Source organism: Clarias gariepinus, chromosome 11, assembly GCF_024256425.1.
Source record: "Clarias gariepinus isolate MV-2021 ecotype Netherlands chromosome 11, CGAR_prim_01v2, whole genome shotgun sequence".
Lineage (NCBI taxonomy): Eukaryota > Metazoa > Chordata > Actinopteri > Siluriformes > Clariidae > Clarias > Clarias gariepinus.
In genome coordinates, this window is record NC_071110.1 from 31,358,556 (window position 1) to 31,374,780 (window position 16,225).

A 16,225-nucleotide genomic window follows, 5' to 3' on the forward strand; every position below is an offset into this window, starting at 1 on the left:
ATGAAAACATTTATACACAACTTTACTAAAAAACTGATAAATGAGGCCTGATGTAAACATTATTTATAATTATTACAAACATAAATAGAACAATTGTATTTACTGTTTGTAGATAGGTTTTTTTTTTTTTTTAAATAGAACAATAAGCAATAAATATAAACATGCAATAAAAAAAAAAACTCACTTACTCATTGTCTATAACACTTTATCCTGTATTCAGGGTTGCAGGGGCCTGGAGCCTATTCCAGGAGACTTAGGGCATGAGGCCGGGTACACCCTGGACAGAGTGACAATCCATTGCAGGACACACATATACACACACACACTACAGCCAATTAGCCTAATTTGTACACAAGAGACGGGAACCGTGTTTGGCTGGGAATCGAACCCAGACCCTGGAGGTGCAAGGCGAAAGTGCTAACCAATACACGCAGTGAAAAACTATCAATTAATATTAATTATTAATACATAAATATTCTCTTAATATTGGTGGGCAAAGTGCACAAATCCTGTACTTGTATAAACCCCAACAATATATTATAAGTAAAAAGACCAAAACACCCTTCTTTAAATTTCAAAAGCCTCTTCAAAGGCCTCTAACTGTATAGAGTATTAACACAAGGGAAACACATAATTGTCAGCAGATGTCAAAATTCCTGCTTCATATACCATGTTATGTCTCACAATGCCATGCAAAAATGTAGTGAAGTAAAAGTACAGATATCTGCTTCACCACACGATGTAGTGGAGTAAAAGTAAAAAATATATATATATCTACAAAGTAAATTTACATAGTTACCTTCCACCTCTGGTTCTTAATAAGTGACACCTGAATCGTCTTTCGTTTAATTTTGATTATTGTTTTTTTTTTCCCCCTTACATATGGTTATTGCTCTTTCAAGACAAAATCCAATCACTTCAATTGATTTGACAGATTTCATTAAGAGGACATACACCCGTAGATACCATATCACAGAAAAACAGCCTTTCTTAGACTTATATATGAGATTTGACAAGTATTAATGATCAACGATGATCACAGAATTATTGCTAGTCGTCTTCATCTACACTATAATAACAATAAGAAGAAGAAGATAAAAAAGAAGAAGAAAAAGAAGTCATCATCTGAATGCGCAGGAATGCGTAGATTTCAGAAAAAGACAGAAAATGTCACAAGTATTTCCTTTAGCTAATAAATTAGCCACATTATTAAGACCCTGGAAGGATCTAGCGAAGCGAATCTAGAGTAAAAGAACCAACAACGGTGTTGACATTCATTTGTATTTTTTTTTTTTTTCATTTCTTCATTTACAACCTTTAACAAATGAATATCTTCACAACAACATTAAGAGGTCATTAATGTACAATGCAGCAAGGCACATTTAGCATAATTCACTGTTCAGGTCAGGTTCATATGTCTTTATGTTTTGGGTTGTTTAGCTTTAGCTGGGTTTAGCATTACCCTTACCAGCCATATTGTCTTTCGCTAATAAAGGAATATTAGCTTTTTGCACATGATGATGAGTGCCGGTTAGTAAGCTGCTGTTGTTTCTAACAGAATCTGTCCTCCTTTGATCGATCAAGCTGCGCTTCTCAGCAACATCTGCGCCGGTGCCATTACTCCTCGCAGTTTTGATGGGTTTTGCAACGGGCGTGTGCTTTTTTTTCAGTTCTGCTGCATTTTTCACAGCTGTGATTTTAGCAGCGATATCAGGGAACTGTTTAACATAGAGCGCTAAGGTATACTGAAGCTCAGGCATGATGAGCTTCTGACAAAGTTGGTGCGTTCCGTTGTCCAATCCTGGGCGGATGTTATATCCCTGGATAACTGCTTCGCCATACTGGAAAGGTTTTAATGACAAATCCTGTATGTGACTTGGATCCACAGCCTTGCCATCTAAAAGGCAGGTTTTCTCCAGTTTTGCCCTTCTAGCTCTAAGAAGCTCCACCTCCTCTTGGAGCTTATCGCGCCCTAGCAACGAATCTATCCGCCTCCAGAAGCTAGCGTTGAAGTGCTGGTACAGCCGCCAATCCAACGAGCTCCACTTCTTCACCTGCTCAGCCATTTCCGCACTCAGCGGTTTGCGCGAATTCTCGCTTCGGCTGTTCAAACGAAAGGACACGACATCATCCAGTGTCCAGCAGAGCGCGTGTCTAAGCAACACCATTGACTCGTCAAAATACTCCACAATCAGTATTAGATGGAATTCGCTTTCCACAGCGGAAATTAGAGCCACGGCTCGTTTATCCAGTTCAGCTTCATCCAACAGAGCGGAGTTGTTAAAGCCAAAGTCAAAGGTCAGGATGTTACGCGCATAATGATTACTAGGCAAGGAAGCATTGAAAGAACGTCCATTGTCGAGCAGAAAGTCCTTGAGGGTCCTGAAGTTGCGGAACGCTGGGATCGCTTTGTAGTACGTGAAGAGGGACTCCATCATGGACACTGGATTGCGCAGGATGGAGAAATAAAAAGAGTCCTGGGGCATGATCTTCCTCACCTGAGAGATAGATATTTAGCATTTCGATTAGTACACATATTGCATTTTTATTATAGTAAAGAGTTTGTTTAATACAGTACAGATAACATTTAATATAGTACGCTGGTAAAAAAAAATCTATTCTTAGTCACTGAAACATCAGCAACCAAGAAGCATCGAAAAGGCTACATAATCCCAGTTGAACCCAGTTCAGGCTTGTTAATCAGCTAATGGGTTGAATTAAGTGAAAAGACCAAATAATTTGAAACAATTTTTTCTTTAAAAAAAAAAAAAAAAAAAAAAAGTCTCATTAGCTCATTTTCACATTAACATTTCTGACCTCAGTGCCTCGGAAGCGCATGTGGTTGCACATGATGTGGAATTCGGTCACTCGGCGAGACCTCGCGCCCTCCACAAAGTGTGACATGAAGTAGTTCGGGTAGTAGAGCTGGCTGTGCATGTGCACTGGCAGCGCGAACGTCAAGTTGCGTGTGTCACCATAGCGATACAGGATGTTGAGGATGGTGCTGCTGGCCGTCTTGTGCGTTTTCAGGAAGACAATATGGTTCTTAGGTTGACACGTGCCATTTTGATCACTAGTTCCCCTCCGTGACGAATTTTGGACTTGTGATTTTTTTATGACTTCCCGGGCAACCACCCAATCACCTCTGGGGTCATGCGGCCCATCTGCTTTCCTCGCTTGCTGATTTGGGGCTGGAATTCTACCGGATGTGCTAGCGAGACGTCGAGCTGAAGTTGTATCCAGATTTTTGCTCGTAGGTTCTAAAGCTTTATTCGGCCCCTTGACTTTTCCAACGCTCCACTGGAAACGCCGGGCCGCTTGGTTTGAATGAACGGTCTCCATGTTAGGCGGAGCATCTTGCTGTTCGTTGGAAAGAGGATTGATCAGCTGGTGGTCAGTTTGGCTGGGCTTGTTGTTCCTGAGGGAAAAAAAGAAACTCTACTGTTACGAGTTTAGTTTGGATTGTTCCAGTTTATCTATGATTTAAAAATCCATGTAGTGTAGCTCAGCCCTGGTTAAACAGACTGAGAGGAACCCGAGATCTGAGTTAGAGCTCGAACCCTCGACCCTGAAGGTGCAAGATCACAGGGCTAATCACTATGACACTGTGCTGCCTTAGCACAAATTAATGCAAGTTAAATAAATGAAGGGAATTAAATTAGATTGGATCAATCCGGAATTAAGGATGGTGGTGCTGAATCAAATCATTTTGGTGCTAATGAGGCTGAATCGAATCCTATTCTGCTGAATTAAATCATACTGACGCTAAATCATATTATAGAGGTGCTGACTTTAATTGCATTAATGCTGAAGGAATCATCTTGGTACTGATTTAAATCATATCAATTTGTAAATTAATCAAAAGACATTGAGAACTCACCAAGACTGACGAACAACGCTCAGTAACTGCAGCGCCACACACAGGACGGTCAGGAACATCAACGCATGCCAGATCAAACGCAGGTGTCTGTAAAAACCTGCCCTTACACACCTGTAAGTAACACACACACACACACACACACACACACACACACACACACACAGTCAGTCAGTCAGAAAAAAAAAAAAAAAAATTCTAACTTTCCAAAAGGAAATGACAAAACAAGTATTCGAACATTTAAGTTTGTTTGGTGGTGGATAAATTACTATTTAAAATTTAAAAAAAAAAGAAAAGAAGACCTATAAGGAGATGAAACAATCAAGCAAACAAATTTCTGATGAAATAAAGAAAAAAAGCACGAAATAAAACGCTAAAAAAAAGCTGAATGAAAAAATAAAAAATAAAAAAATAAACAAATTAAAGGCAAAAAGAAAGGATGACGAGATAAGATAATGAAAGAAGAAAAGGAAAAAAGAAAAGGTGTGAAAGAAAAAAAAGAAGGAAACAAAAAGAAATATAAAAAGGGAAAATATAGAAATTAAGAAAAGACAATAATTAAAAGAAGACAAAATAGATATAAGCAAGAGAGGAAGAAGAAGAAAACTAGAATAATGTGTAAAAAAATAAATAATTGAAAGAATAGAAATAAACAAAAAACTGAAATATAAAAAATAAAAAAGGAAGAAAGACAAAAAAGAACACCATACGAACAGAAAGAACAAAACACAAAAATCCAGAAAGAGTAGAAAAAAAGAAAGAAGAAAGAAATAAGGAAGGACTAGGGAAAACAGGCCAAGATAAAAAGCAGAAAAAGTTAAAAGAACAAAAAAGAGAGATAGAGAAGTGAATAGCAACATGATGAAAAAATAAATAGCATAAAAAAGAAAGAAGGAAAGAAAAAAGCAGGAATAAGTGATTAAGGAGAAAGAGAAGTGTTTTTTCCCGCTCTTCTGGCAAAGCTCAAGTTTTTGTCACTTGTTTAAATTTACTTTTTTTTACTGAACATGATTTCATCACACACACACACACACACACACACACACACGGGCGCAGGAACCCACAGTGCTGCTGAGACAGCTGGTTTTACGCACTCTTCCTGTCTCGCTGACGAATACCACAAATATTTCAAATCTACTACAAATAAACTTCTAAGCAGCAGAAGTCTTTTCCATGTGGAACCGATAATGATTTCCTCCACACACACACACACACACACACACATCCGGCACGCTCCAGACGCTGTATACGTGACGAAAATAAATGCGAGAAGGTACGAGGGAAACAAAAAGAAATAGGCAGAATCTACAAAATAACTTCAATGATGAATAAAATTATGAAAACTTTTTGAAGTCCTGGATGTTCTCTCAGTGTTCCAGCTGTTTTTCATTTATTTATTTCTGCTCATGTGTACAGAGGTGAAAAATCCCCCAGCTAATTTTGATTCTTTTATAATGTAACTCCCTGAGAGAATTATTCGTCATGATATAATATAATATTTTTGCTGTGTAGTAAATTTTTTTCTGTGCATTAGAATTGCATTTCACTAAATGTTTCCGATGGTCCTCTACTGCTCAAGAGATTCAGGACAATCGACCAGGTTTGTTTATTCTCCAGAGGAAGCATTATACGACTGTCCATACAGTAAATAAAAAGAAAAGCATCAACTCCAACTATTAAGTCTGATTTTATTTTTATCATTAATAATTTTTAAGTTTTTTTAAATCTATTTTATGTTTTGCTGGGAAAAAAAAAAATTTAGGCAGAGACGTCCGCTCTGTCTTGTTTATTCATCTAAAACTCGCCTACAGTATATGTCTACATTTTTAATGATAAATCACACACGTTTATCAGCCTTGTGATAAAAACGCTGCCTTTTGTAAAGTGAAAGTACGAGCGACGGGTTCACGCACGCCAATGAACAGCTTTATTTCAGTCATAAATTCACAATTACATTCCAGCTAGTATTTCCAGAAATAATTATGATGATGAAATAATTATTCAATGCTGGACACAAACAGCAAAAAAGCATGATGATTACTATTTTAAAAAACTAGGGCTGCAACAATGAATTGATTAAACTGATAAAAATCGATTTGTTATGTAATAATCAATTTGTTGTGTCGCACGACGCGGAGACATTTGATTATTAAAAAAAATTAACTATTTGAACACGGAGCGGAGTGAACACACTCTGTCTCGCGCACTGATGATATATAGTGAAACCCCAACATTGAGCACCATTAGAAGTCACGAATAAAGATATACAGTGGAACCTCGGATTACGAGCATAATTTGTTCCGGAAGCGGGCTCGTATTCTAAAACACTCGTAAATCAAAGCACATTTTCCCATTAGAAATAATGGAAATTAAAATTATTCGTTCCACAGCCCAAAAAAATAAATACATAAAAATAATTAACACAAAATATAAAGTGAAAGTAAAACAAATTAACCTGCATGTAACCTTAAAAAAAGTTAAAATAAATCCCAACCAATAAGTGTTTCCATTTATGCGAACAGGCGCTGTGTGTGTGTGTGTTTTTCTCCCTCCTGCACTGCTAAGTGTGTGTTATGTGTGTGCGAGCGTAATTTAACACCGTGCCGGGTTGTGTGTATGTGAAGCACCCCCTCTCTGTTTCACACACACACACACACACACACACACACACACACACACACACACATTAAAGAAGAGAGAGAGAGAGAGAGAGAGTGTGAACCGGCAACGGTGTCAAATTACGCGCGCGCGCACACATAACACACACTTAAAAACTGACACACACTAACGAGGAGAGAGTGTGTGTGCGAATCTGCGCGGTGTCAAATTACGCGCGCACACACATAACACACACACACACTCTGCAGCGCAAGAGAAAGAAAAACACACACACACATAACACACACACTCAAACACTGACACACAGTAAAGGCGAGAGAGAAAGAGAGCGTGTGTGTGTGTGAGTGAACCGACGGTGTCAAATTATGCGCGCATGTACATGTACATACACTCATTTTGCAGCACAAGAGAAAGAAACACACACACACACACGGATTGATTATACCAGTAAGAGACGAGCACTAAGACCCAGCAGGGGAGATGAATACCCGCGGCGCCAGAGAGAGAAAAACTGTTGGCTCAGTTGTGATGACGCGACACTTTGTGTCAAACAAGGAGAGCATGCTTTATACATGATACTCGGAGCTCGTGAACCCCGACAGTGCACGTTTTTTAAGTCAAAATTTATTTTAAAAATCTTTGCTCGTCTTCCGGAACACTCGTAAACCACGTTACTCGTAATCCGAGGTTCCACTGTATATATATATCTTCATTCGTCTCTTCTGATGGTGCTCAATGTTGACACAACGTTTTTTACGTTTTAACGAAGACATGTTGACATATTCACTAATCAGGACATTCGCATATTTGACACTATCAGATAGCCTACTATCAGGAAATTTAATTAATTTCGAGACCATTTAAACCGAGGCATTGCCATGTCTTTCATTGTTTTGTTCCTGTTAAAACATTACAAAAACTATATAACAAACTTTTTATTATGATTGTTAAGGCACGATTTAGGGCATCTCATTTCATCATTATGAAAATAATATGAAGCACATATACTGTACAAAGTTTCATCATGAAAGATCTGTCGTAAAACAAAATAAAATTCATGTTTGCTTCAGCATTGGAAACAATATTGTTTTAGGCTAAGTAATTATACACAATTCTTCGTTGTACAGTCCTTCCATGTGCCATCTGGCGGATATTCAGTAAAACACAAAACATTTATTTAAATTCCCGAATGTTGCTTGTGGGATTTCGCGGCACGGTGTGCGCCAAATTGTGGCATTTCGCAGGAAAAAGCGCGCATTGCTAATGACCATACCTGTAGAAGGGCTGTACCAAACGTAATAGCATGACTTTTGTTATTAATTGACAGATTGTTTAAATTGGACATAGTTCATCTCAAAAATCTTTCTCTATACAAAGGTACTGGCATTTGCACCAATTTGCATCAACAAGAGCAATGTGCACAGATGAAAGTAGTTTTTTTTAAAAGAAGAGGAACCCGCACTGAAGACAAATTGCTTTGAGGTCCATGATGCAAATGCATGGCTTGTGATGGAGACTGTGTGGAAGAATACCTTTGCATTGAGGAGGAATTACTCCACCAAGAAGTTTTATTTTACTGACCTATGGCGGTTAATAAAAAAAAAAAGTTTTGCCCACTTTTGTGATACTTTTGTTACAGCCCTATAAGATCCTTTCCATAGTTTTCAGTTTTACTTTAAAACCTGTAAGTAATATAGCTGCCTGAGACGAATGAGACAATAAACATTAGTGCTATTGAATCAAACTGAATATAAAATTGCAATGCACAAAAAATCTAATTGAATCAAATCGACATCCTACCCACCGTACCATTCACAGCTCTAATATCCACCCAGTGATTTTCCTTCTCCATTAATGGACATGGGTATAATGGAGAAGTGTAGAATACATCGTGCAGGGGGACGTAGTCACACATATGATGGTGAAGTGGAAACTCAGAGTGTCGTGACCCAGCATGTAATGGAAAAGCTCGTTTGTTAAGGCTACAGCAGAACACTTTAAGCATGCTGCAGAAGCTGAAAGGGAAATCCTCTCTAACAGGCGTCTGGATGCGAAGGACAGCCAAATACTTTCTCAGGTTCCCTTAACAGGCGAATCCAGAGGGCCAGATGGTGTTCTTCAGAGTTTAATCTTCATTTCCTTCAGAGGTTACATGCGTTACAGCAGCTATAAACATGTTTTTTTTTATAAATTCGACAAATAAAATTTTTGATTGTTGCATTACTAAGATCCTGCAAAAAGGCTTAGGTAATTCACTTGACTTGATATAATAACCTCTGTGTACAGTACTGTCCATCAATCACGTCCATATGAATGACAAGGGATGAGAATCACCAGGAAATGTCCGAAACAATATCACAACAGCCAGATGCTGATTCAATCTGTATTGTGATTCTATAAAAATAAGAGTTCTATAAATATTCCATTTTTATTCCTAGATTTTGCTACAATTCTAAACAAACATAGCAAATAATACCACGCAGGATACAGTACTATATAAAGGATTTTTTCTTGTTTGAAGTGAGTCATTTGAACCACATGACTGTTCCGACACATTCTGGATATAAATAAAAACATGACTCTGAGTGTATGTTAATGTACAGGTCCATCTCAAAAAATTAGCATATTGTGATAAAGTTCATTACTTTCTGTAATGTACTGATAAACATTAGACTTTCATATATTTCAGATTCATTACACACAACTGAAGTAGTTCAAGCCTTTTAATTGTTTTAACTGAACATAATTATTTGAAGGTTGACTTTTTTGTATTAAAAAACACTTTTCTTTTATTGGTCGGATGAAATATGCTAATTTTTTGAGATTTTTTGGAATTTTGGGTTTTCATGAGCTGTATGCCAAAATCATCAATATTAAAACAATAAAAGGCTTGAACTACTTCAGTTGTGTGTAATGAATCTAAAATATATGAAAGTCTAATGTTTATCAGTACATTACAGAAAAAAATGAACTTTATCACAATATGCTAATTTTTTGAAAAGGACCTGTATTTACTGTAATGATAAGCAGGCAGGAACTTTTTGCTTTCCAGCACATGAATTTAAATATAATTTTGAGCTTGTTAACTGTTGTTTATTTATTTAAAAAGAAAAAGAAAAAAGAAAAGACCCTCAGTGCTGTGAGTGATCTGCCCCGTTCTCCTGATCCAGCCATCACACAAACCACTTCCATGTGTCGTCCTAAGGGCACAGGAAGCATTTAGAGAAACCAGCAGCAGACATTTGCTACAGGACTAATTCCTCTGGTTCCCTGACTTGGTGAGAAAACCACACCCCCTCATTATCATATGGGGGAAAATTATAAAAAAATTAATTTTTGCTTGTTTATTTATTTATTACCACCGTGGTTGTTTTTTCCCCCCTTTTTTTAAATAGTTTGATTTGTATTTTAATTTCTTTGCTCGTTGAATTTATTTATTTCACTGCGTTTATTCAGACCTTGTGCTACTCGAAGGCGGCACGAGACCAGCGCTAACCTCATTAAAAGACTCACAGTTTCAGCCTCCCTGTGGCTCCCAAACTCAATCCGAACAGTTAAATATAGACGGACATTGGAGTCGGTTCTAGCTCCGCTTGCTTCCTTTCTTTTATTTCCTTTATGGCCACAATGACGTGGACATTAATACTGACTCGCTTGCGGGCAGAGTGTCAGAAATAAAGCAGAGACTGTTTTTCTTCTTGTGAAATGGCTGGATTCTGAAGCTTGGTGTACGAATCCTGCAGCGAGTGGAACGAGATGTCTGACAGAAGGAATCTTGTGCTGGATGAAACACACTCATCTATAAATATCACTGTCGTGGAGATGGATAAACACACTCACAAAGGCATGCAAACATCAGGGAGGAATAATAACTTTTTAAAAAAAACTCCATAATGATGGTATCCAACGGCCAGAGAAACATCTGGAGAGAGGAGTGTTTTGTCCAAAACCCAAGACACATCCATACATATGGGCATCACGGTGGCCCAGTCTACATCCAAACATAGTCTGAAGTTCAAGTCTGAGCAACAGTGTGAGACCAGTCTCTCTCTCTCTCTCTCTCTCGCTGCATGACTTGTATGGAAAACTCATTCAACATTCAATATCCGGCGGTGTTCATACAACGCCGTGAAGTGAACTACCCATGACTTAGCTAATGCCTTGGTCCAAAATAACTCGTCTCACTTCCAGGTGCGAAATTTCAGACTGCTGTGAAAACGAGAGCCAGATAAAATATAACAGCACAAACACCTACTACTTACGTGTTCTAGAACAGTAAACGTTGCAAGGTTAATAACAGCACTTTTGTCATTAAATGTTATTATTTTATATCTAAAAAAAACATAATTTACTTCAAAAAAAAAATTGTGTGTGTCCATTAAAAAAAAAAACACTTGTTAGTGAGACTCATCAGAAACAAAGCATCGGTTTGCTTGAGAGCATAAAGATTGGATTTCGGAGCGATGGAAAAAAGGTCATGTGACCTGATGAGAGACAGGGATGAGATGACCAACACAGAGAGACATTATATTATATTTGTCACCCCCAGTTATTTTTACTTCTTTATTGACACTAAATTCTTATACATTTATTTCTATATTTTGCTATATTGTGAATGTCTTTATTTGTACAGTATATTTTTATTCTATCATAGTTAAATTTATTTTCTATCGTATTTCTTTTTATTCATATTTATTTCTTATCTATAAGCTTTTATTTTTTTAAGGTCACTGGCGGTCGTGTAAGCATCTCACTGCATATCGTACTGTGTGACTGTGTATGTGACAAATAAAATTTGAATTTGAGTTCAGACTGAGCCTATTGCAGAGCGATGGGCGTGTCAGGGTGAGAAGTGAAGGACATGAAGCGATGCATCATCATGCATAGTGTCCACTGTACGAGCCTCTGGAGACAGTGTTATGATCTGGGGTTGATCAGTTACTCAGGTCTAGACTCAGTAACGTTATGGGGCAATAAAATGAAGTCAGCTGACCACCTGAATGTACTGAATCACCAGGTTATCACATCTATTGAGAGTTTCTTCACCGATGGCACGCCTCATATCTCATATCTCAGGTGTGGTTCTGGGAGCACGAGCATTTTTTTGGCCAAGCAGTGTTTATACAAGATAAAAAACAGTAAACGGACCCTATGACAGATCAGAGTTAATTAGGCAAATAAGATCCGGTCAAAGCTGGTTTTGGGCAGCTCCCAAAGTGGTCAGGACATCCGCAACATATTAACATTTTCATAAGGAAGGACACTAATGGATATTAATGCACCTTTTTTTCTAGATGAAATATATAATAATTACTATATTACAGGTTAAGTCAAAAAATCGCTCTCTTAAATGTCGTCTTTTTGTGTCCCTTCACGACATCCGTTCTGTGGTGCTCCTTTTCCACTAATGCATGAGGGTGCCAATACTTTGTACAGCCCCGGAGTAATTCTATACCTGCAAAATGATCTCTATTGTACCGATATAGATGATAAAATGGCAAGGTGTAATGGAAAAGCTTTTAAGATGCAAAGCTCTTCCAGCTGGCATTAGCACCATCATCACTAACACCTCAGAAGCATTTGGATGGTTTACCAAAGAACACTAACAAATGACTCGGGGAGATTTTGGCATTCAGGGCCTTTAAAATAAATAGACACAAAACCGTATGAAAAAGCGAGAGGCGCGTCTGGGGTGATTACTCAGAGTAACAGACTTCTTGGAATTTTGAAAATAATCCTCCGAAAACCGCTGCATGCAAGTTCAACTATAGCGTAGTTCATCTTACTGTACATGCACGACCTGCATTGGTCCACAGGAGTCTCAGTGTGAGTCATAACCTATACTTTATTATCTGTGACAGGGTGGATTTAAGGATTTAAGGAGATGTAAATGACTACACGTGTCAACAAAAGTCAACTCTCATTCCTTTAATGGTCTCTATTTATTTCCTTCCAACATAACGTATGGCTGTCTGTACAAACTTTTACTGTCACACAGGCGCTCTCTGAACAAACTTCTACTACTTATACAAACGATCAATCAACACCTTCTGACAGACCGTGATGGAATCCATCGGCATGGAAACAAAGTTCAGCCAAAAACATGTGTATGACATCCACTCTGTAGTGCTCAAAGGTAGAGGGGTGCCAATACATTGTACATTGTAATTCCATACTGCAAAAGTATAGAAAAGAGACTATAGAATAATTTCTGTTGTCATTACAGTGTTTTTTTTTATTTTAGGTCTTTTTTTTTAAATAACACTTTAATGATGAAACACTGTAACAGTTTAACATTCTAACAGTTACATTTTTAAAATAGAACCAAAACATAAAAGACAAAACAAAAAACTATCGCAGTGAGCATTCTAGAAAATGAATAGTAACAGCGATTCTAGTTAACAACCATGAAAACGACCAGAATTACATCGTTCTATCTCATAAAGCTGAGACTCTGCTACCGGGACAAAAAAATATGAGAAAGCAAATGAGTTATTTTTCTAGATTTACGGTCTAAGAAAACCTCAGCACAGTGAAAGTATTCTCTCAGAGAGCAAACGAGTGCATGCTTGCATCTGGCCCACAAACCACAGAGAGAACTGACTTCCATGAACCCAAGCTGGCTGCCAGACCACGGGCCCGCAGCTCCGCCCCAGCCAGCCTGTATCTCCACAATCACCGTAAATATAATACAATTCACTGCAGTTGGGCTGTTTTTAGCTCTGAGTCCATGTGACTGCTTGGAGCTGGGCTGATTTTTTGTTTTGTTTTGTTTTTTTATGAATCTATTCATGTCAAACCTCACGCTTATGTGCAGAAATTTAGCCACATATTACCTGAATTGATCTGCACAGGAGATATTACAGAACAGATAATATGAGCAATAAGAAAGACAAAAGATACTGTCATTATAATTACACAAAACAATTTGTTTGATAGCAAAGAGAAATTGATTGATTAGTCAGATGGGCTGTATATAAACATCTATCCATCCACCTATTCTGCTATTCAAAGGAACTTAAAGCAAACTTGAGATAGGGAACAACTTGAATGGCGTGCCAACCCATCCTCAGGGCACAGGCATGCACATACACACACACACACACAGCAGCCAATTTGGAATTTGAATTGCCTTTGGACTGTAGAAGAAAATCAGAGTATCCAGAGGAAAACCACTATGCACAGGCAGAACATACACAGACCTGAGGCGAGATTCGAACCCCCAACCCTGGAGGTGCTAACCGCTGAGCCTCCATGAAAATGTTGTCTTAATGAAATGTTATTAGATCCTCATCAGAGCCCTGTTTCTGCACATCACTTGTTCTCTATTCAGGAATAAATTATAACCCATTATTATGAAAATGTATTAAAAACATGTTACAGTTCTTAAAAATAGATTTAATATTCAAAATAATAAGCGTCAATAACTTTATTTTAAAAAGTAATTTTTTATTTTATATAATTCGCTTATATAAAAATATGTTTTTTTTAAGTGTTCCATGTTTTCACTTTTTCTAATAAGTTAATTTCAACCTAAAATGTATTTATTTAGGCTATTTATTTATTTAGTTAGTTAGTTTAGTAATATTTTGACAGTGAAGATTTCTATCTGATATCAGTCACTAAAAAAAAAGACACTCATCAAAATACAAACAAACATAAATTACCGTAAGTTATCTCAATTTCAGTCTGTATCTAATCTAACGTATGATAAAACAAATCTTATGAGGTCACCTCCAGGCTCTGTATGTGAACATTTGGATTATATTTATAAAATTAATCTGGGTTGTTATCATGTTCTCACAAGGCATGGCGCATGGTAGCGTTGCGGTCACCTGATAGAAATGTCAATGTCATGTTTTAAGTAACAAAAAATAAAAAATAAATGAAACAGAATTAAATAATGATATTAATAATAATAATTATAATAATAATAATGTTTAAACACATAGTAATGCTGGCAATATACTGTATTGTGCAGATTAAACACTGACTTCCTTTAAGTAGGAAATACTGGAATTTCTATGGACAATTTGCATAATTTTAGCCAAATAAAAGTCTGGAGGGGTTCTCAGAGTGGGGTTGATGTTCATGTGGTTCTGTAGGCTGTATACAGGGGGCCCTGAGTGTATCGCTTCGTTTGTTTGTTAGCTTTTAATTCATAAGGTACATGATAGTGGTGGGAATTAGGATCAAATAAAGTATTAAGAGTATTAAGGTTAGCATCATTTTAAATCTAATTTAAAGCAAAAACAAACAAAAATGTATGTTTAAGTATAGAAGTTTAAGAAGTGATAGTTTTATTATTATTATTATTATTATTATTATTAATAAAACTATTATTATTATTACAGGTTAAAGAATAAAAAGCTAGAACGGATTTAATAAGTTCAGAATTTTCCTTTTTTATTTATTTATTTTTTTTTTTACTTTGGAGGTGTTTGCACAAACTTTCAGAAGCCCTGCTTGAGGTTAATGAGGCTCAGCTGACAATAATAATAATAATAAAAAAAAGCTTAAATAACACATTTTGTTTACATGGAAATCGAGGTTAAAATCTCAAACCCTTTCCAAAGCCTTCTTATTCATCTGTGAAATAAAGTCGGACATGAAAACTGAAGCGTCCCGCACGAATAAAGCCGACTGAGTGACTCACGCGCTCCACGGCGGGACGGACCTCCAGACAGACGCGTTTCTCTCCCGGAGCGCGTGCCTCAGCTGCCGGTTCATAGCGCCGCTGTCCGACTCCGACCGCGTGCCACCAGACGCGGATAGTGATGCAGACCGAGCGCTGCGCCGTGCCTGACTGACCCACCCACTCTCACCCGGGCCCACCCCCGCCTCCACCTCGAGACTCCGCCCACTCATACCTGATAGGACCAGAGAGACACAGAGAAAGAAAGAGACTAAATTACAAAATAACATGTGCACCATCAAGATTATGGGATATACAGTATAATATTTTTGGGGGGGAGCTGGAGCCTATCCCAGGGCACAAGGCGGGGGTGCGAATCCACTGCAGGGCGCACAAACATACACCCACTCACACACTCATTCACATACTACAGGCAATTTGGGAGGGCCAATTAGCCTAATCTACATGTCTTTGGAGAACATACAGTAAGGAAACCCTCTAACCATGTGGAAAACATGCAAACTCCATGCACACAGACCCGAAAAGGGAATCGAACCCAAACCCTGGAGGTGCAAGTGCTATTCAGTATGCCGCCCTGCTGTCTATTTATTATGTGTTATATCTATGATGAAATTCTAAATATCTATATATAAAATTTTATCACATCTTAAAGTTAATATGGCAGCCAGGTGGCGTAGTGGTTAGCACTGTTCGATTCCCACCTTGGGGTCTGTGTGTATGGAGTTTGCATGTTCTCACTGTGCTTGGTGGGTTTTCTCCGGGTACTCCGGTCTCCGCCCCAGCCCGCACCGCACCACTGTATCTATTTTTACAGCCCGCCCCGCCCTGCACCCGCGACCATTAAATAGACATACTAGGCATTGTAAATCAAATGAAAACAGCCTTTATTTCAGCCTGAAAGTGCTTGGAAACATCGTCCTGTAAACTGGCAACAACATATGATTATGAATATGAACGATAAATCAGGTCATTGATAATAATGATACACATTTTAAACATTTACAAAGCAACGTTTGTAATCTAGGCTAAACATTTTTTTATTTTAGATTTGTATAAGGCAGGCCTACAGTTTA

General features: G+C 37.7%; 1 protein-coding gene across 1 annotated transcript; it reads right to left on the reverse strand.

Annotated features, from left to right (window-relative positions):
• Positions 1-832: 832 nt before the first annotated feature.
• gal3st2 (galactose-3-O-sulfotransferase 2) lies at positions 833-15,246 on the reverse strand. The gene is made up of 4 exons (XM_053507683.1): positions 15,153-15,246; positions 3,881-3,991; positions 2,818-3,418; positions 833-2,498 (listed from the first exon to the last, which is right to left on the reverse strand). The coding sequence occupies exons 1-4, from the start codon at positions 15,224-15,226 to the stop codon at positions 1,443-1,445; spliced, it is 1,842 nt and encodes a 613-aa protein (XP_053363658.1). The 5' UTR covers positions 15,227-15,246; the 3' UTR covers positions 833-1,442.
• Positions 15,247-16,225: the final 979 nt, after the last annotated feature.

What these genes read in the sequence shown, in the direction of transcription:
- gal3st2 (XM_053507683.1), bottom strand. Translation starts at nt 15,226, where the DNA reads ATGAACCGGCAGCTGAGGCACGCGCTCCGGGAGAGAAACGCGTCTGTC. An exon ending in AGCGTTGTTCGTCAGTCTTG is followed by an intron (nt 3,419 to 3,880) that starts GTGAGTTCTCAA and finishes TTTTTCCCTCAG; the next exon opens with GAACAACAAGCCCAGCCAAA. An exon ending in TGCGCTTCCGAGGCACTGAG is followed by an intron (nt 2,499 to 2,817) that starts GTCAGAAATGTT and finishes TCTATCTCTCAG; the next exon opens with GTGAGGAAGATCATGCCCCA.